At 36.9% G+C, this 21,288-nt stretch overlaps 1 protein-coding gene across 3 annotated transcripts in view; it reads right to left on the bottom strand.

The window, feature by feature from the left end:
• The window catches only part of LOC103717358, a 75,850-nt gene that overhangs the window by 8,494 nt on the left and 46,068 nt on the right, over window positions 1-21,288 (bottom strand). For 2 of the 3 annotated variants that reach the window (XR_005507714.1, XM_039117701.1), the window contains exons 25-36: window positions 21,123-21,242; window positions 20,876-20,994; window positions 20,723-20,795; window positions 20,513-20,632; window positions 18,110-18,178; window positions 17,845-18,015; window positions 17,705-17,752; window positions 17,347-17,488; window positions 7,976-8,073; window positions 2,231-2,375; window positions 2,065-2,150; window positions 1,886-1,996 (exon numbers count right to left, since the gene is read on the bottom strand). Coding sequence is in view for 1 of the 3 variants with exons in the window: in XM_039117701.1 (XP_038973629.1) it covers window positions 1,886-1,996; window positions 2,065-2,150; window positions 2,231-2,375; window positions 7,976-8,073; window positions 17,347-17,488; window positions 17,705-17,752; window positions 17,845-18,015; window positions 18,110-18,178; window positions 20,513-20,632; window positions 20,723-20,795; window positions 20,876-20,994; window positions 21,123-21,242 (1,302 nt within the window). In the remaining 2 variants the exon portion in view is untranslated. The remainder of the gene's footprint in view (window positions 1-1,885; window positions 1,997-2,064; window positions 2,151-2,230; window positions 2,376-7,975; window positions 8,074-17,346; window positions 17,489-17,704; window positions 17,753-17,844; window positions 18,016-18,109; window positions 18,179-20,512; window positions 20,633-20,722; window positions 20,796-20,875; window positions 20,995-21,122; window positions 21,243-21,288) is intronic. The other variant, XR_005507715.1, reaches the window with a different exon arrangement.

The raw sequence follows: 21,288 nt of genomic DNA, 5'->3' as shown, positions 1-21,288 counted from the left end.
TAATATATAAAACAGTCATCAATTTCTCTAACTTCCTCTCATTCTAATCCTCCAATTAGTTTGCACTTCCTGATAACATAGAACAAAATTAAATAATTCAAAATAAAAAATCTGCAAGTTAAATGAGGCAAATGCAATATAACTATTACACGCCTATCCCAGCATATATCACATAACAGAAGAAATCGCAAAACAATTATGATCAAGGTTCGCCGTCCTGGTACCAGACCCTATACTAGTACCATCTTATTACAATATTGGTATGCCCGGTACAGAGGCTAGTTCAGCGTATTGAGTGTTAGTACGCCCTCTATACCGTGTACTGGTTCGATACCGGTATATAATGGTACAACTGTATGCACTAGTATGGCAAACCTTAGTTATGATACATATTTTCGAAAAAAAAGGAACTCAAGTTACTGAGCATAATCCATTAAAAAATAAAATTCTTAACACAACACTGTAAAAGTAGTTAAACTAGATATCTGAATATTTAAAAGCTAAGCTGGAAAATATGAATAGAGATCAATAACATAACATGCAACATGGTGCACCTATTTTTATGAATAATATGTTCCTATGCAAGAGCTTGTGTGAATCTTTATTAATACAAAAAAATATATTCCATTGAAATTAACTCAATACATCGAATTTACATATTAAAAATCTATAAATAAAAATAACTCTGCAAACTCAGCATGTACACAAAAATATCAGATGACACTAAACAGAGAATCACATGAATCTCAATTTGAAATTTAAGAAATATGTATTATAATGGTAACTTTGTGTAAGTACTAAGTACCCATGGATTCACTTGAGATGATTAGCTCTACCAAGAAACAACAGTGTTCATTCATGGAAAAACACCCAATGAAGTAAGATTCCATGACGAGGGAGAATTAGTCAAAATCAATAAATCATTTTGGAAGCTATGTACAAGCTTATTTTTCCATAAGAAAGACAATGTGCAAACATGTGTACAAGTATATATTCTAAAAATCTATGTTGGTTGTTGTCTAAGTCTCTAATATCTGCATTAGATCATCTCAATTTATTTATTATGGCCTTGCCCCTGTGGGAGTGCAAACTCAGGTGCATTACGCCCATCAGGCGGGGGTTAAGGTACGCCGTACCGGTACTGATAAGCATACCGATCACCTATCGGAATGGTACGATTTTTCCATTCCGGATTTGTACCATTCAGTCCGGCCCCAAAGAGAGCCAAAACCGTTTTCCACACTGGAACCGGTCCGGTCAGGGTTCGGTATGGGCTGAATCGGACGGCACGAGCCGGTTCAGCATACCATGGGCAGGGTAAAGTTGCCAATGCGATTCATAGCCTGAAGACCTTAACTGAAGCATGATGCTGATAAATCCATTCCACAAGATACTACCTCTAGGGCCTAATGGGGAAAGGCCATCATTAGTTTTAGCTATTGATGACATGGCTGCATCTGGGGCCAGAACAGAAAAGAGGGTTTACAGAGATACTTTTAGATATACATTAATACATCGTAGATGCTGAGTGTGACACGTGTTCTGTATTGTGAGATGCTTATGTAGTGCTTGTATGATTATTATGGTCACTAGTCTAATACATAGATTATGCCTTCAAATCTTCCAAGGGAAGAAAAGAGGGGAATAGTTCAAGTTGGTCAAATACAGGACCCAAGAAGAAAGTACAAGCCACTATTATGTATGGGGTCTGAACTGCTCCATGGTTGTAGACCGAAGAAATGATATTGATCAAGTAAGATGGACAGCAATACATATTACTTACTACATAACCCTGAAACTCGAGGTACCTACATAAATTCTACATCAATTATTGAAGAAGCTTGAAAAATTTCCATTAACTGTTGGATGACCAGCAATTGCTCACCTGCAATATAGCGGGACTGCTTTCAGCCTCTGCAGCTGAAATAACTGCTTCTACCCCTTCAAGATTATAAACATTGAATGCACCAACAGCATATCCACCCTTCTCCGCATTCTTCAAAATAAAAATACTTCAGTAAAACTAAAAGATATATTGAAAACCTTCAAATATAAGGACCTTACAAGAAGAATAGCTTTGGTTGAACTTCTAGGAGGACAGGCCCAGTTTTTTACAACTTCAGCCAGTGCAGTTTTATCGCCAACATTACCTGTTGAAAAGTAGAAATAGCTGAGGACAAGTTAAGGTTACAATCTGTTATGAGATAAATTGGTGAAAATTTTCAATCACCTGGGAAAACAATGTATGGAACCCCAGGGTGTCTACTTTCTGGTCCTAACTGCCATAAGGGCACACCGGCTGATGCTTGTCCAATTACCCTAGCACGCTGGGCTTCTAAAGCTTTCGTAGCAAGATCTGATGAAGTGATTCCACCCTGAAACCAATTCGATTAAATATCAGAATTCAGAAATTTCACAATTATATAAAGTATATTTTTAACTGACTCAAAACTTTACAAAAGGCATGTCTAGTATCGCCATTGTTTGAAGCCATACTAGATGAGGCGCAACTTGTTTCAATAATACAACATAGAGCCTCACTGAAAAAGGCTAGCTAGATGGGATTATTTGGATTTCTTGTTCTTGTAATAAGTATCCGAGATCTACCCAGTGTACAAACGATGCAGGACTAAACACACTCCCTGCTTGGGTTCTCACAGAGCACATATATCAAATTTTGTTGATTCCATGTTTCACTCTTAAATAAGATTCATCGTCTCAATACCGGATTCTGTACCGGTACCATCATTTACAGTATCGCTACGTGGTTCCAATACGGTATAACTCGGCATACCGAGTGTCGGTATGGTATGGTACAGTATATCGATTTGGTACAACCGGTACAGTACGGTACTGATCGGTACGACAAACCTTGTTCTTAAAGTTTATAGTTTTTTGTACTTCAAGATCATTGATGATACAAACAAGTGAAACAACAAGCACTACAGAAACTAAAATCAAGAAAAGTAGTCCAAAATCACATGCTTAAAAGGATGATTAATATTCTATAATAAGCTCATTATATTAGAAGCCAAGTTCCACATTGTTGTGACCAATATAGGAATATCGAAATAAACAAATAGCATTTACATGATTATAATTAAAATATTATTATCAATAGTTGTAGGGTTACCTTAATTATAGTCAAACAACGAAAAATCCTACAAATGAAATATTAGAATAAACAAAAAAATCGACAAGATTATGATAATTTTAAAATGCCATTTAGAAGTATAGAGTCTAGAGCAAGGTAGGTGGAACCGGTATCGGGCACCATACTGGTTCTTCAGTGGCATGAGTCAGTATGGGCCATGTCGGGCCTGTACCGATGGAGGAGACGACACGCAGACCGTGGGAGAGAGGAAAAGAGAAAGAGAGAAGGGGGAGAGAGAGGGAGGGAGCCCGGCGGAGGCCGCGGGAGCGAGGACGCGACCAATTCCCAGAAGGGGTAAGGTCAAGTGTTCTTAAAAGAAAAAAGAGGGAGGGAGCCTGACGAAGGACGCGGCAAATTCTCCTGTTTCGAACTAAACAGGGGTCCAACTGCGACTAAAAAATTTTGCAGACTTCACTTAAAAATCACGAATTTTTTTAAGCCCCGGTCGGACTCCGGTTTTGAAACAGGAGAACCGGCCGCGGCCCGGCCTCTGCTGGCATCCCGCCCTCTCCCTCTCTCCTCCGCTCACTCTCTCTTTCCTTCTCCTTCTCCAGCTCGAACAACGAATTTCATTTTCGTTGCCGGAATTGTACCGGTGAGCCACCGGTATGGCTCGAACAACGAATTTCGTTTTCGTTGCCGGAATTGTACCGATGAGCCACCAGTATGGCTCGGAACGACCAAAACCGCCTGGTTCGGGACGATTCCGCCGTTCTTGGTCTAGAGTTACCTTAATTATACTAAATCAGTGAAAAATCCTACTTATCATTCAAACAGATTACTAAGCTGGTATACCTACCTCCAACTCCGCCTCCCCCCCCCCCCCCCCCAAAAAAAAAAAGACAGTGGAACTCAGGGGGTCATGAGTCTTACTTTTGTCCTGCAGCATCACATGAAAGGAGAAAAGAAAATCCAAATTTTCATTGATCATCTATAAAACCTCTGATTATATAACTCAACACAGAAACTTTTAGACTCTTAAAATACCCTCCAAACCGCACTAATTACCGTTTAAAGAAACTATAGTAGAAGGAAGCTAGTAGAGCTTTTGCCTTTTTCCCGGCTTGAGAGAAGTTGAATGCCTCCATTTTCTGCTCGCTTGAAAAAGGGACTGCCGGAAAAGAGACGGCGGGGTTACCGTCGAAGGTAAGGACAGAGACTTCTCCTTTTTGGAATGGCACTACTATTATTGACTGGACAATAATCACTTACAATAACTGAGCCCATCAAGGTTCAATAAGACTGAGATCGTTTAATCTTGGCCCTTGATTCAAAATAACCCAATAATAGCTAAGAATAACAAAAAATAAAAGAAAATACAGTAAATTGAAACTAAATAAATTTAACAGAAAACCTAAGTCCTGTAGCAATCTGACGCGTCATGATGTGATCTTGATCTCCATCATTCACTGTAGCTGCATAGGAACTAGACTCGAGTTTTTTAGTCAAAGCTGCATCAACTTGATCTTTATTTTGATGTTTAATTCATAATGTTCCACTATTGAATTTTTTGGAGTACTCTGAACAAATTATAAACTCCACCTGATGTGTGATCCCCTTGAACATGATTGTACTTGATTAACATATTTCTGGACCCGCTCTGAATCAGGTCCCACAATAATAATCAAGCTAATCAAGCTATGAAATAAGATCCAAATATATGTTAAAGTTCTGTGGAACTTTAGAAATGTAGTTACCAAACAACAAACAATTTTTATTAAAAGCTCTAGTAGGGAAAGCTTTACTACCCAAGCTTTACAGGAAAAAGCGCAACTACCTACAAAATGGCAAATGGGGCCTAAGCATTTCTAACAAGAATTACAATACTAGAACCAAGCCCCATATGGGTAATGATATATAACTAGGATGCCAACTATTCTTTTTTTTTTTCTCATTATTTTTAATTTTTAATTTTTTATCTTAAATAAAATTTTAACAAATACTCATATGTTTTTGAGTCAACGATGGGGTATATGGTGCCAATACTAGTACCAAGGTTTGAATAAAATTAAAAGATTACCAATAGATAGAACTGAAACATCACTTATCACTCCCCTGTTTTTCTCATTTTTGGCCAAACTAGTGGCCAGAAAAAGAGGGAGTGAAGCCTTACAGGATGTGCGAGGATTTCAGTGTTAAGGATGCCAGGTCACACTAAGGGCAAGTCAGATTTGCCGTCTTTTCCCTCCTTATGCCTCTCCCTTCCTCACTCCCTCCCTCTCTTTCTCTATCTCTATCTTGCACACCCCTCCATGACTAGACCTATGAGAAAAGAAAGCATGGCGTCCTGCTCATCTCTTACACTTTTTCTAGAAAACATGCAATCTAATCAGTTTGCACCTAGTCCCAGCCGAACCAGCATTGGTACTAGGTGGTCCTAATCGGGGCAAGCAGGATGTCCCGACCTAATAACATACTCGTGTTCCACACTCGTATTGGGTACCGCTTTTCTCTCGGAATACTACGATACCAATAGTCCTAAACCATTCTGCCTATGCCTAAATCCTTAATTTCTAGAATCAATGATATTAATTACGGGATCATTTGTAGAAAAAAAATTCCATTATCCTACATTGATGCAATATATTCTTGATGAATTTTCTCCCCAGTTATCAAGGCATTGAAGAGACGATCCTCATTTTTATAGTACAGTTTGCCAATGTCATACTTCCGAATATTCATATAATCTGCCAGACAATATTACTAACTTTTTTGTATGAACCCGTAATATGCATTGCTATGATTCTATACAGATCCGAATAGGGGTCGAAATCCATAGTTGCAGCTTACTGATTGATTCAAAGCTCTCATGAGATCTTGTTGGCATGCCTACCAAATAGTGAGAAAGTAACAGGAAACCCTTCCTCAAAAATCTCTGGATAGACTTAAAGCAGAACAAGATTTACCACTTAACCAAAATTATGATAAACACAGATATAAGCAACCACATTTGGAAATCCTATAATAGAAAAAAAAATCATAATATATTTTAAGTATCATTGCTTATAGTTCTACAATATATATACATATATATAATAAAGGTTCAGCTTCCAGCTCTTTTACAATAATATCCTTTTATTAGACCAAGTAAACACCCTTGTCTAGGCCTTAACTATTTGATGTTGGTATCAATTTGTGATAGAAAATATATCAAGTGTCATTTTTAGGTTTTAGATTAAGTTCAGAACAGGGTATATAGTAAGGTATATAATATCGAATCAAACCGTTTAGTTTACCCAGTACCATACCACACTGATCTTGAATCAAAATGGTTCTTGGTCTCGGTATGGGTTTGTGCCTACTCGATTCAAAGCAGATCGACTCAGTTCGAGGGCCGAATTGGTCCAAGTATCTTTAGACCCACCACCCCAGTTCTCACTCAATCCTACTTGCCTCATGCGAGCCTCTTGCTCGCAATTCTTCCTAAGGTTGAGATCCTCGTCGCTAAAGATTTTGACTTTTAGTTGTCATCACCATTGACAACGACACCAATGATGAGGCTGACAAAGCCTCTCCCTCTCTCTCTCTCTGCCCTCTCTCCCCCTCTCCCTCCGTTGGTTCCAGTACACCTTGGTCGGGAAGGTATGTACCGGTATGGTATCAAGCCTATAGCCGACCAGTATGGACCCCAACATTGGTTTGGTCAACCACCTTTAGAAATATTGTTTAAAATCAAAAATCATATTTGTACCATAAAACTAAAGACTTCAAAGTTGAATCTATCGTATAATTAGCCCTTCCCCATTATCTACTCCTCTCTCCTTTCTTTTGAGGTTGCTTCCACAAATTTATTATGTACACATCATGTGAGATATGGATTCTAGAATAGAGAATATAATATCAAAGTCGATAATTGTAATGTAGTTATGAATTTTTGTCAGAAAAAATGGTTTGTAGTCCATATCAAGGTACACCCTCTCAATACCGGGCCCCGCACTGGTGCCACACTATCACTGTCGGTATGGTGCGGTATGGGACTTATTCGGCATACTAAATCTTGGTACGCCCCTTGCACCATGTACCAATACCGAACTAGTACGGCATGGTATGCTCCATACCACTCAATTCGGTATGGTATGGCGAATATTGGTCCATATCATACAAAAAAAAAAAAGAAAAAAAGATCCAAGGGCTGCATGATAAGTGGATGACCTTGAAATGCATTTTTAAGGACAAGTAGCATTAGGCACACTCCCTATCCTATCATGCTTTACTATTCAACCTATATCACAATAACCATCGAGTACCGATTAAAAAGAAGAAAGACCGACACAAAGTTAATGTCAAAAATGAAGAACAAGATAAGATTCGTAGTTTATAATTAGCTATCAAGCCTTAATCCAACAGCATAGCAACATAACTAGAAATCTCTAACGTTTTCAAAAACAAAGTAAACAAATGTTTAGGAAGAAGACAATATATTCCATAAAAACAGGGCATAGCAATATAAGCATTACTTTCAACAGTTTGTTTTGATTCTTTAGACTGCAAACCAACATTAGCCATCCAAATCACATCTTATACTTTATCCATCCTTTGTTCAAATTGATGTTGTATATTGTGAAAACCAATTACAGGACAAGCATTAAAGTTTCCAAAACTAGAACAACTAAAAATTTCTACATTAGCATATAACGTGTCAATTTTATCAAAAATATTAATGGGAATAAATTACCATTCCAACAGCTCTAGGTGTTAAGAGTTAATGCTTCTCCAAAGAGAAAAAAGTAGGACCATAGGGAGCTTGTGATGGAGTACTTGGTCAGTTTCGATCATCACAATGAAGTAAGTAGGCACCTCTATATTATGCTTATTGAATACCTTGGCAAGGATATAACGAGGTCGAGCATTAATTCGCCTAACAACGTCCACAAGTGCAGAGCTGACCTTGTAGTTAATTTCTAAACTTTCTTCTGGAGCTGCATAAGGAAAAGAAACAAAACAGAGTTTTTTATATAGAGTTCTGATTAAGAAATTAAATTAAAATAAAGATATTTCAAAGACAATTATTTAATTATTCCCCATAAGATGCAATTTGATTTCATATAAGATTACATTGAGTTGAGCATTTTACAGTGTTATGGGTCTCCTGATAAGAATGAACAACAGAAAAGTATCTTCAAAAGTTCTTGGGTATTATTGATAAAAATCAAGCACATGCACAGATCTTTTGCTACAAGAAAGCAAATCTGATGGAACTTATCAGTTGGAGAGCAGTCAATTTTGGTTAACACAAAACTTTTGAGAATATCTTTCATTTCATATCAAGGATGAACTTGAATGAGTCATTCCATCTTGAGTCTTGACAAGATTTGTACACATGAATGAACACTGTAGTAGCATTATCGAAGAGTAACATATTCTAGCAAAATATGTCAATTACTACAAAAATGTAACTAATATTGGCCAACCATAGCAAACTAGGAAAATGGATACCTTCACTTATGTCAATATATAATACTGAAAATTGCATTAATGTGTAAACTAGTGTGACTGGCCACAAGTGGTCATAAGATAAAATAATATCAGGAGTTTAGGACTCAAGTGTATATACCCATAATTCACAAGATTTATCCCAACTCAGATTCAAAAGAGAGATTAGAGATGCAACATAGAAATTGTATATACAAATGTTTGAGCTAGTCAGAGCAAAACTTTAGCAGACGGACCCTGTTATAAATCAAGAATAATAAAGATATATTTCAAAACTCTATATGCACCTATAGTTCTTATCTCATGCAAGGTTCACCGTACGTACCAAACTGAGCAGTACGGGGCGTACCCATACTAGTTCGGTACCGATACACGGTATGGGAGCGTATCGATACTCGATACACTGAACCGGCCTCGTATCATACCGTACCAACATAGTGATAGGGTGGCACCAGTACGAGCCCGGGTACCGAGATGGCATACCTTGATCTCATGTATACCGGTTAGCTGTACAGATTAAATTATGACCCATCAATGTTTAAGGACATCATATGCCTACTGCTTAGTTCCAGTATGGGTTCATAACTAGCAATCTGCTTCTTAATTAATCAGGTTCGCTCTAGAAAATTTAGCTTTATCATTTATACAATTTAATGTCAAATTTATTTTTGTTAATAGAAAGAATGTTGATAGAAGTGTCTTGGATTATATACTCTGAATATTTTTATGAGAAAAAGATATAGAAGGAGAGATTTAGCATCTTTTAGGTCTTAACCAATAAACCTTAAGATAAAATTATAAACTTGCTTAACTCTTTTGTATTATACTGAATTATATTGTGAAACAGTTTAATTTGTAGCAACCACAAATTGCTTATTACAAAGAATTAGGTAACTATGCTATATATATAGACTATACACTTAAACAGTTTCTTTAATATCGTTCCTGCATACTACTTACAGGAGCCATTGATTATATATTTAGGGATTATTTTAATTTTCTCTTAATAGTGGATTAATGCAGCATTCTGCAGCCTTTCAACTCCTCTAGTTTCATGACATTAGAATTCCCAATTTGCACATAGGACCATTTGCATGACCTGTGGAGATTGTCCAGTGAAATTAGCTCATTCAAGAGGAAATTCCATAATTTGATTTAATTCCCGTTTAAAGCACATAGTGATAAACTTTCCAATTCTTGAGCCTTGATTTCAAGATAATAAAGTGCTGATCCGAAAAAAATGATCAAAACTGACAAATTTGAAGTCATTGCATGATGTCTAAGATGACATATTATTACTCCATGTTTCACAAGAAAATGACTTTCCAATTTTATGCATTACTCTTTTGGGAACACACTTCTCAATAGCTGCTTTACGATATGCAAAAATGCCTGCTAATGGTTGGCTAATAAAAGGTATTTTACTATGTTTTAGGTCATTCAACAAAAGAAAAGTAGGATTTAATGCAATAATTTCAGCCTTCATAGTGCTTTAAGAGGATACAATTCATGTAGCAGAATTCCAACATACTGTTGCACCATCTAAAAGGAAAACATAGTCTGTTAGGAAGTTGTATCCATAGCATAACTAATCCTGTTGATATCACTATGACCTTCTAAAATTAGTGCAATTTCTAATTTACTGCTGAACTAATGTACCTAAATTTGTTTCTGAAGCATTCCAGTTATTATTGCAAGGTTACTCGCTTATGGACTCAGCAGTATCTGGTCTAGTGCAGATTGCTATGCATCCTAAAAGCCTAGGATTTGAGCACATTCTTCCTGTGATCCAGGGTGCCAAAATTCATTACAAGAATCATAGGCATAGACATAGCTTAGCAGTCAAAGTAACTAAACTTGTCTAGGATATTGTCAACATGATACTACCGGGTCTTCTATACCTTAAGAAGTCCTGCTAATAATAATATCCATAAGATCACGCCCATGGTATGAAGGGTTTTAGCATGTTATAATGCGCAGCGGAAGTTAGGAATTTTAAAAATTTCTTGATAAAGTTCCTTAACATAAAACCCTTATAAGCCAAGATCACCTTAATGGAAGCAATCAAATAATATAATATAAATGCAGAAATAGAAGAATACCTCTAACGCTAATCCAATATGCAGAATTTCCACTAGGTGCCCAAGTGTTCACCCTCCAACGTTGATCCACACGAAAACTTGATTTAAGTCTTAAGCTCCAAAGACTTTGATCCTTAATGCAGAATTCTTAAAGAACTCTAATGGCTTGCTTTCCTTTCCTTTCTATTTTTCTTTAACCTTCTAAAATCACTTCTAATCCTTTTGTCCTAAAGAAGACCACCTTGTCTTGGCTTAGGACACACTAGAAGCAATGCTAGAAAGAAAGAAACTAATGTAAGAAAGAAAGAAGAGAGGAGTGGGGTGGAGTTGGAATGATGAAACCCATGGAGTGCTAGCCTATTTATAATAGGTGTAGGGATGCATCTCCAAGGGATGCATCCCATCCACACATCCTTTCATGAAAGGACATCATCTAAGGGCCATATCAAATAAGAGGAGGTGCAGATCAAGTGAAGAGGTGTATCAAATGATATGTCCTTTCATGTGGTGCCATATTTTGACCAAGTCAACATCACATGCTAATCACATGTCCATCACGTCTCACCTCTTGATCTTTCATGATGATGATCCAAGGGCTCCAATGCAAGGCGCCATTTACTTGACCCATTATGTCTTCATCCAATGGTGGGATTAAGATCCAATGGTCAATTATGGTAGCCATCCTCTAACCCAATCCAATTGGGTTAAACCAACTCTCCATTATGTCTTCATCCAACGGTAGATCAAGATCTAACGGTCTAGATTGAATGATTTATTAAATCTAATCCAATTAGACTCAAACCAAGCCAATTAGGTGCCAACTCTTGGCTAACCCATATTAGAATATGATCTAATCAAATTAGATCAATTAAGAATCAGATTCGAATCCAATTCGAATCAGATTCGAATCCAATTCGAATCAGGAGCTAAGGTTTGCAACACCTGCTAGGATGTTTATCTTGCAAACATGATCTAATCTAATTAGACCCTTGATAAGTTTTCTTGTGTGTGACCCATTGGGTTCCATACTTAGCCAGCAATAGGTGTGAGTGCGAGTTGACCCAACTTGATTAGAACTCTTCTAATCGATTTAAGTCCAAACTGCGCGAACCCGAACTTAACAATTAGAATCCTTTCTAATTGGTGATCGAATTAAACTCTTTAATTTGATCAAACCTATAAAACAAGATTGACGTCTAGCAACGTGTCATGTCTACCCGGAAAATATGGAATTTGGTGGAAATACCAAAAATACCCTTCAGTGGCAAGTTACCATGCAATTCAATCCTTTAATCAAACTGCATCCCAAATATGTATATGAGTATGAATATATGTCAAACTCAATTTCATATTCATATTTTTCTCAATCTTTTAATGATAATTCAAATAATGAAACATTAGAAACTCTTTCTAATTTTCATTCTGCTTTGATCAAAGGCTTCCTGAATTATCATATGATTAGAATAAATAGGATGCTATCTTCTCTTACTAGAAGTGATTAATTCCTTGTTGACCTACTCATAATCTTCGTACACAATCCACCATATCCAGAAGACCTCGTACATAACTTATTGTCATGAATGAGTGTAAACCAAAACATAGGTTCATGTGCACAAGATACCATGGTGATCTCAGGTCAAAGGATCAGTTGCACAACTCCCACTAAGAGAATCATCTTTTGACATGTAAGTAAGACTTCATAAGATTTCTCTTTGTAGGTCAATTCAGTGAACTCATTTATCTAATGAGCACCCACATCTTTGTATTAGTGTCTCCACACAAGTGATTGTGAGATCAATCACCCTCTGCATCGAGCATACATAAGATGTGCCAGTCTTTCCGGTAAACATTGATCCTCGACTCAATGTACCAATGACTGGAAATATTTAAGATTAGGATTTTAAGATTTTAGGTCTCACTAGTATGATCTCATCATAGCCTCAAAATCATTGTCTTAATTTAAGAGGTTCATCACAAATATAATCAACAGCACAATGCCTTTATTTATATTAAATGTCATGTACATGATTTAGAAAATCAAAAGAAAATCCTTCACAATACATATTGCGATTGGCTTGTAGGGCATCTACTCTTTCATGGTATGCCATACCGGCCCGCACTGAGCAGTACGGGGCATATCGTACCATATCAGGCGGTACGGAGCATGCCATACTGTACCGGCATCCTATACGGATGGCGTACCGACACTCGGTATGCCGAAAAAATTTCGTACCATATTATACTGATACTGTCCTAGTGTGGCATCGGTATGGGGTCCGGTATCGAGACGGCGAACCTTGATCACACCAGCTTCTCCTAAGTGTTTCATTTCATTGACAACGAAATGGTTTTAATCTGTTAAAGGATTATTAGTACATTGACTACATATCCTACAATAATTCTCTATTGCTTTCCTCCTTAAACATGTATCACACTCATCTATTGAACCAAGTGATGCTTTGCTCCTTTGATGCGCATGGCTAAAAGGATGTGAGGCCAACTAATCTGTCTTTCAAATGAAAAAGTTTTAAGGAAAAAAATGACAAATTAACTTCAAGAAGGAAGCAAAATAAGAGTCAAAAAAGGAAAGCATTGAGATGCCCAGCAATGGTAGTTTCTATGAAAGATGTAGAAGATATGAGGCTTTCTAGTGAAGATGCCCCTCAAATGTTAAGGTCAAATACTTGATATATCCAAGGCCACCAAGGACTCAGCTATGCTGGGATTTTCCTTACAATTATAACTGGATTCACAACAATGGAACTTCACATCAACGATTCATATCGAGGTCATCCTGGTTTTCCTACAAAATGGGATGCACCACTTCCGCCCCGCCTCGACAGCAATCTCGGTCAGGCATCCTAGTACTTCCTTGCAACACGCTTTTTTTTTTAATTTCTCTTGGAGATTTTATATGTTTATTTGTTTCTTAAGAGTACTTGGACTTCAAAAATAATGTATTTAGGATAAATTGGCCCTATTTAGTGCACTCTAGGGTTAGAAGCTATGAAAATATATTTGTATCAATTTTTCTTTTTGTCTTTATTGATTTTTTTGTCGCTAATATTTAACAGTAATCCTTTATGTAATTTAGTAGTTAAATTGACCATTAAGATATTTGCATAATAGGTAGCATGTGCGTAATAATAATATAACAATGCTAATTTTTCTTTCCAAAATTATTATTCTATTATTTTAATAATTAATAATTCTGAAAATATAGAATCTTGCTACTTGATCTTTACGCTACAATATACCACAATCTCGTGGATGGTTTTCCTTGTTTTTCTTTATTTTTGGCCATATCGATGGCCAAAAAAGAGCTCATCTTGACTAAGAGCTTCCCGGTGTCAAGCAACCAACCACCTTCATCGAAATCCCGAATCATGAAACTCCTTTTCCATTCCTCTTCCTCTCTCTCTCTTGATTTAGTGCTAGATGCTAGGGTGATAGGCATCAGAGCTTGTGATGACTCAAAAGAGGCAGCAGTAAAACAACCCACATCAAGTGTGGGACTTGGTCCCACTTTGAAAAGAAAACATGATTAGCAACATTGCATGAGGCCAAGGGGATGCAGTTCCCCAACTGCACCCAGGGATGGAGACCCAAAGCATCAAAACCATCAAACACCACCTGATCCCACATTAATTAAAAAATAGAAAAATATTTGGAATCACCTAAGGAGCAGAGGTAGCAAGGGACACACTTTTGCTCGCAACCTCACAGTTCCCTTCATGGATCGGGAGCTTCCAATCATCCAGATCAGCAGGATAGGGCTATGGATCGCATGCTTAACCCCCATCTCAGGTGGGACCATCACAGGACAGGTGGAGCATCTTGCATGTAAGGGACCTAGGGTCCATCATTCACCCCACACCCCAACAATATGAGAGGAATGGGATGGGATGTGCAAGACACCTCCGGTTGCAAACAAAATTCCATGCTTCATATACAAAGAAGTTATAGGCCCAGTAGAAAAGTTGTTTTGGCTGTATCAATGAGTTAAACCAGAATTTAATGTAAAAACAATAAAAAATAAAAAAATAAAAAATAGAATAAAAATTAATTTTTAACAAAAGCAAACCTAACTTAATCCTAGATGATTATAGGAGGCCCTTTTATGTATTTTCTGCCACAAAATGACACCTAGGAGCCTATTTTTTCCATTGGTGGGATAATCATCCATTTTCTTCAACCAGCAGCTCAAGTTTAGCGCACGGCAATCATCAAATTTTCTCTGTTTTGTTTCTCAGGGCTCGTTTGGTTCGCGGGAAGCATTTTCTCTTCTAGGAATATGATTTCCGTGAAATAAATTTCTAGGAAGAGGATGCCTAGGAAAGTACTTTTGGCATGTTTGGTTGACCATGGGAAAGTGACAAATTTCCAAAGTGCTTATGTTTAGTTGACCATCCACTTTCCTAGGAAAGTTATGTATAATTCCTATTATGCCCTTAATAAAAATTAGGTCTTTAATACCTCTTTAATGCTTCTTTAATGCTGAAGGGCCTTTTTGGAAAAAAAATAAAAATGGAGTGATTCCCGCCTTATGGGAAAGTAACTTTCCAATGTTTCTCATGGAAAAAACTTTTCCATGAAATGTGGGAATCATATTCCCATGGGAATACAACTTTTCCGTCTCTCCTTTGAAAACTCCAACCAAACAAGAGGCATCTCATTACTTTCCCGTTGACCACCATTTTCCCTCCTTTTCCCGCGAACCAAACGAGCCCTCAAAGATGATTGGTAGTTTGGTACTGATCATCTCTATTTTTCAATTGTTTAAATTTTTCCTTATGCTTCAAAATGTTTTAAATTTGGGCTCCAACATCCTTGAGCTTAACTATTTTTAACTTGGATGCAATTTTCTCTTGGCCAAAGTCCTGATCCATACAGTCATAAGAAAGGGTATTATCCATCTTGTCACTTTGCATATATTGTTCATGACCTAATTTATCTATGGAAAATGTTTTCCCTATAGTTTTGCATAATTTTTCTCTAGATGTCTATGTATCAGGATGCTCAATGTTGTTTATACTGCTCAGTCACAAGCTTAGGTATCTAATACTTTTTGGAAGGGAGTAAAGATTCAGAATCCCATTAAATTGCAGAGATTTGACTAGTTTAGCAGGAATTCAAGTAATTGTAAAAAAGGTACAAAGAATGTAAAACTTGTGTTACCTGGACACTCACATTCTGCTCCTGGAATGTGCTTCAAATACATATCCAAACTAGATACACATCGGATACTTGGATTCTAATTAGTTTTATTTAATTGCAGAGCAACTTGTTCAACACATTATAATCAAGTTAGAAGCGATATTTTTTTCTTTTTAGAGACTAGTGAAGTATGTAGATGTTAAAAAACCTTTGGAGCATTTTTCTAAATGCTTAAGCTAATTTGGAACTTTAGATGATAAGTATACATATCAGAGGACATTAACAAATAATATCATTTGATGTTTTCTATTTATCCATGCATCTCCTTCTTTCCTTGTGCCAAGTCCAACACTTTGGCACATGTCTAAACTTGATTCTCATGCCTGCATCCATGCAACCATGGTCTGCCGTACCGGTCGGTACGGGTCGGTACCGGCCGGTACATACCGGTACCAGGTCCTACCGGTATGGTACAGCTACATATTTCGGTACCGAACCGTACCGAGCAGTACCGGCCCGTACCGAACCAGTACCGACCCGAGCCGACCAGTCCGTACCGGCTACAAATTTTTTTTGGCTTTCAGCCCCATCGGTACCGTACCGGTTCGGCTCGGTTTGGTTCGGTACCGTACCGGTACCGATGCCCACCAGTACGTTGGTACAGTCGGTACCACGTACTTTGCATGCAACACTATAAAACTCTTGACGTATCTATTTTTCTTTAGGTAAAAATGAGTTTTTTGAATATTAATCCCTAAAATCTAGCATATATGCATGTTAAACCCTCTTGTTTTCATGTTTATAGAAAAATCTTTGTAAGTTCTTTATTTGCACAAATTGGTCCATTTGCTAATTAGGAATGTATAAGGCCAAAAATACCCTTGGCCTAAAAGATGAATGAGACTTCGGGCTTGGCCTCTTCTTTCTCACTTTGACCTCTTCTAGTTAACTTTACATAAGGGGTGCATATTCTAAGATTTCAGGGATTAAAATGAAAATACAAAAAAGATAGGGATCAATTTGCAATATGGAAGATGTCAGGGACTAATTTGCAAAAAAAAGTAAAAAACAAGAAAGTGCAATAATTGCACACAACAGCAAAAGAAGCACCATGTCCAACAATCTTAGAATTATTAATGTCTAATCAATTAGTCCTCTTTGAGTAAGATACGAGTCAACAGTAGATATATCACAAAAATTCTAAAAAGTTGAACAAATCTTAATAATCTTGACTCAATATACCCTTGACTAATGAAAGAATCACTTGGTTAAAAATCTTCAGAGAATATTTGTTATTACGGTAAAGTGCCCAACAGTCTCAGGTGATCAGATTCTTCAATCATTTTTATGTTCGTACTGAAATATCTCTTCATCTAAAATGAGGATGCTTAGGGAGATGGTTAGTCTAAAAGGAGTACTTAGCATACGTAGAAAGATTTCCCATTCATGAAGAAATTTCAACCACATGTATTGAATCAACTGCATCTAAACAAAAGATGAGGGAGAAAAGATGAAACTAACATTTTCCTGTAATAAGTTGCCTGCTGGTCATCAAAAGAGTATCTTTCCTGGCCTTCAAGGAAGCAGATGCAATTTCAGCTAAATGACTAATCTCTTCCTCTCTCTCTTCAATCGACTTCATGGAAATTTTATCAACAGACACCTACTCAAGAAAAAAGAATAGGAACTCAAATACATAATAAAGATGACAAACAATTTAAATCATAAAACAATTTTAAAAAACATTATGTTGCAACAGTCAAAAACAATTACATCTAAAAAGAAGCTTACGTGGAATCACAGAAATAAATAGGAGGTTTTATCCATCTTTCCAAATTCCAATTGTAAGTAAATGATTTCATTTGAAAAAGTAATGTACCTCTATGCATCTTAGCGTATGGCCCAACTGCGCCTTTAGTTCTTCAACCTGAGCAGCACATAATCATACTAAGTAAGATGGATTCACATCAAGAGAAAGGGAATAAGACAAGCAAACGACAAAAAATCAGAAAGTCAGACCTGCTTGGTGGTTTTTGGAACATATGAACCGACAATTATGAGACCTCCAAATTTATCTTTGGTTATGCCAAGATCCCTTGGACAGATAGGAGGCTTTGGCCTTATTCCAATTCGAGCAGATACAAAACTTGCAGCAGTGCGGCATAAAAAACGTTTTCCTTTCATTTCTGCCTGTCAAGAGATTAATTGTAAAATACTTGAGGCTTGAGCAATACATGAACAATGCTAAGCAACTCTAATTAGAATATACAACAAGCTGGCTTGCCTGGATCATTCCTGCGGCGATTACAGTTACATCTCTTTCACTTGCAGCATTAACGATACATATTGACCCCTATTAAACATGCAAAAATAATATGCATTGGTAAGAAATGGATATTGATGATGAACTGACAATACACCTGTAGCGTATGAAAGTGAATACCATGTTATCTTTACAAAAGTAAGAAATACTTCAACTCAAAAAGTTTAGGTTTCTTATGATCCTTAACATTTTCTAAGCTTTTCATAATGACTACATCCATAACCATAACCAACAGGCCTATTCTTAAGCTATGCTGGCTCAGCATTGTGAGTTCTTATATGCCTATTGTTCTGAGTTAAAGCTACCTTTGATGTCATAAAAAAAATTTCGATATCCTTTCTTAGTGCCTCACAACTTCCGTCCATGATAGCTTTAGATGTTGCCTCCTCTTTGAAGACCCATTGATAGACACGAATTTGAACACCTTTTGTCAAGGTTCGCCGTCTAGGTATCGGACTCCGTACCGGTGCTACACTAGCACAATGTCGGTACGGTACGGTACGGAGTTTTTTGGCATACCGAGTGTCGGTACCCCATCCGTACCAAATAACGGTACCGAACCGGTACGGTATACCTTGTCTTTTGTACCTGAGGCCACCAGGTTTTTGTAAAAAAATTTGTTTCCTTATTTGTCATGTTGATTTATTTGTCTTTTTCTCATTTACTAGCAATCATGCACATGCAATGTATGTTTAAAGAGAAAAATGAAAACAAAACTTTAGGCTGCATCATGAGAAAATTACTAAAATAAAAATTTAATAAAATGATTGAATAATTTATTTTTAAATAAGATATTTAATATTTGTAAAAAATATATTTTTAGACTAAAAGAAAAAAATTACCATATGAAGATGAAATATTCAATATTGAATAGTTCTATTAATTTTAACATTTACAATTTAGATGTCAATTAATTTATTATAGTTTAGTTGGTTCGTGATTGGATCAAGGATCGCCAAACTGGTACCGGTTGGCGTATCAGTCGGCGTAGGTACCGGTTCGGACAGGTCCGAACTGGCTAAAAACAGCGCATTGTGGCCTACAGTTATGGCATTAAGCTGTGGTAGTGGCATGCCACAGCCCCAGCTATGGCATTAAATGCCACATATTGAACCACACTCGGTGCTAGTTCGCACCGAGTCCTAGCCGAATTGGACAGAACCGATCCGGTTTCATCCGGTTCGGCCTTGTACCTATGGGGCCGAAACTATTTTCTGTTGCCGAACCTAATAGGTCAGTGCCAGTACCGGTTCGGTACAAGCTGAACTGGCCGGTATGGGCCGATTCAATATTTCTTGGACTGGATACATGTGGAAATTAAATAATTAAAATAGAAAAAAAAATAAACGTAAAAGAGCTACTATGCTGCCTCATTTATTTTTTGAAAAATGGAAGTCATTTGTTTATTGGCTGGATCTACATTTTTCCTAAGATTTGATGCAGAGAGAATAGTAGTTTTAAAAAAGATTAAGGGCATTCTTGTCTAAAATGTTGACAAACAAAATCTAGAAGGGAATATGTTGAAATTCAAAACTATTATTTGTTATTACAGTATGGGTGTTGCTTGATTCAGCTACTAATAATTAGACTCGCATGAATATTTTTCGTTTGAGGCATCGTATTCAAGTGGCTACTACCTTCCACAACCTCAGTCAGCTTATGGGTCGGATTTCACTACCATGATCTTCAAATGGCCTGTCTAGTATCAGAGAGAGGATTGGCATTAGGGTGGCTATCCAGCAAGCATAGGTTTTGGGAATGCAGGGATATAGGGGAGATTATCTATAAATTTGGAGTAATATCCTAAGCCCAGATTATGACTGTGATATCAACATCTACGAGGGACATAGACACACACTCTCTCTCTCTATATATATATATCAGTTTGTCCTTTATACTTTAAGTCCATTCGATATACTATATGTATATTCAATTATATGTACTCATGCATTTATTTATGTTATAATTGCATTAATTGCACTTCCAGTCCATTTGATGACAAAAAAGATATCAACACTATCAAAATCCTAAATTAAACAACCACAACCATTAAATTAATAACTGAAACAAAAAGAATGACAAACAACAAAAAAAAAGAAAAAAAAGGAATATAATGTACCTGTCAGATGAATGGTTTACTATACCATACCAACATGCTGAACCGGTACCATACCGTACCAGTCACTGACCAATATAACTCTTAATACCAATTTAGCGGACCTTGGTAAGGATGGTAGTGATGGTTTCCCTTATCTCAAAACTCCATCATGAAAAAGTGAATTACTTATTGTCTCGACCAAAATCCTAGTTCTGTTGTGGCTCTTATACATGAAATGATAGCAAGTAGGAACAATAGGGAATTACCTTTTGCAAGCTACAGAGATGCTTGCAAACAGCAACAGGCCCTCCTTTACGCAAGAGATCAATAGAAATTGAAGAAACACTGCCGGCTGGAATTCGCCCTTTTGTTTTCTCTTCAACCCACTGTATACTCAGATCAAGACTCACACATATCTTTTCAGTGCTATTTACTTATGCTTTCATACGAGACAGCCTGATTAGAATTTATTTTACCTCTCTGAGATTAGAAGATTTGTAACCAAAGGCAGCATCCTTGGAGAACTCAGTCTCCCCAGCAGGTACAAGCCTATGTAACAGATCAAGCTCCCATTCAAAGAATCTGTATATGTGAGAACTGAAATTTCCAACGTGCAAATCACTATTTACCTATCAGCATCTGCAACATAGTGAATGTCATTAATAGTGTAACGTCCACCTTGTAGAAAGAAAGGACAAATGATCCACGCATCCATCTCGCCTAATACTGAAATAGCCGCATCAGCTTCCTGAAAATATTTAGTAATTAGGATTCGGCTTAAGATTGGAAATACTTTCAAGGTGAAATATTATAACAGATACATAATTTGATAGATTAATAATAATAACAAAGAAACAAAAAGCATAAATAACCTACTTCTGGAAAGTGACCACGAAGAGTTGAATCACCTCTCAACACCACTGTGTAATTAATGCCTGTAACTCTTTTAGCTGCAGTGTCTACATTTCTACAGATATCTTTTGTTAACAAGATAGCCTGTGAAATTTCCAGGACACAAGAATAAAATTATCATGAATTAAAT

Source organism: Phoenix dactylifera, unplaced genomic scaffold, assembly GCF_009389715.1.
Source record: "Phoenix dactylifera cultivar Barhee BC4 unplaced genomic scaffold, palm_55x_up_171113_PBpolish2nd_filt_p 000261F, whole genome shotgun sequence".
In the NCBI taxonomy this organism is placed as follows: Eukaryota; Viridiplantae; Streptophyta; class Magnoliopsida; order Arecales; family Arecaceae; genus Phoenix; species Phoenix dactylifera.
This window is presented reverse-complemented; position numbering and strand designations above follow the sequence as displayed.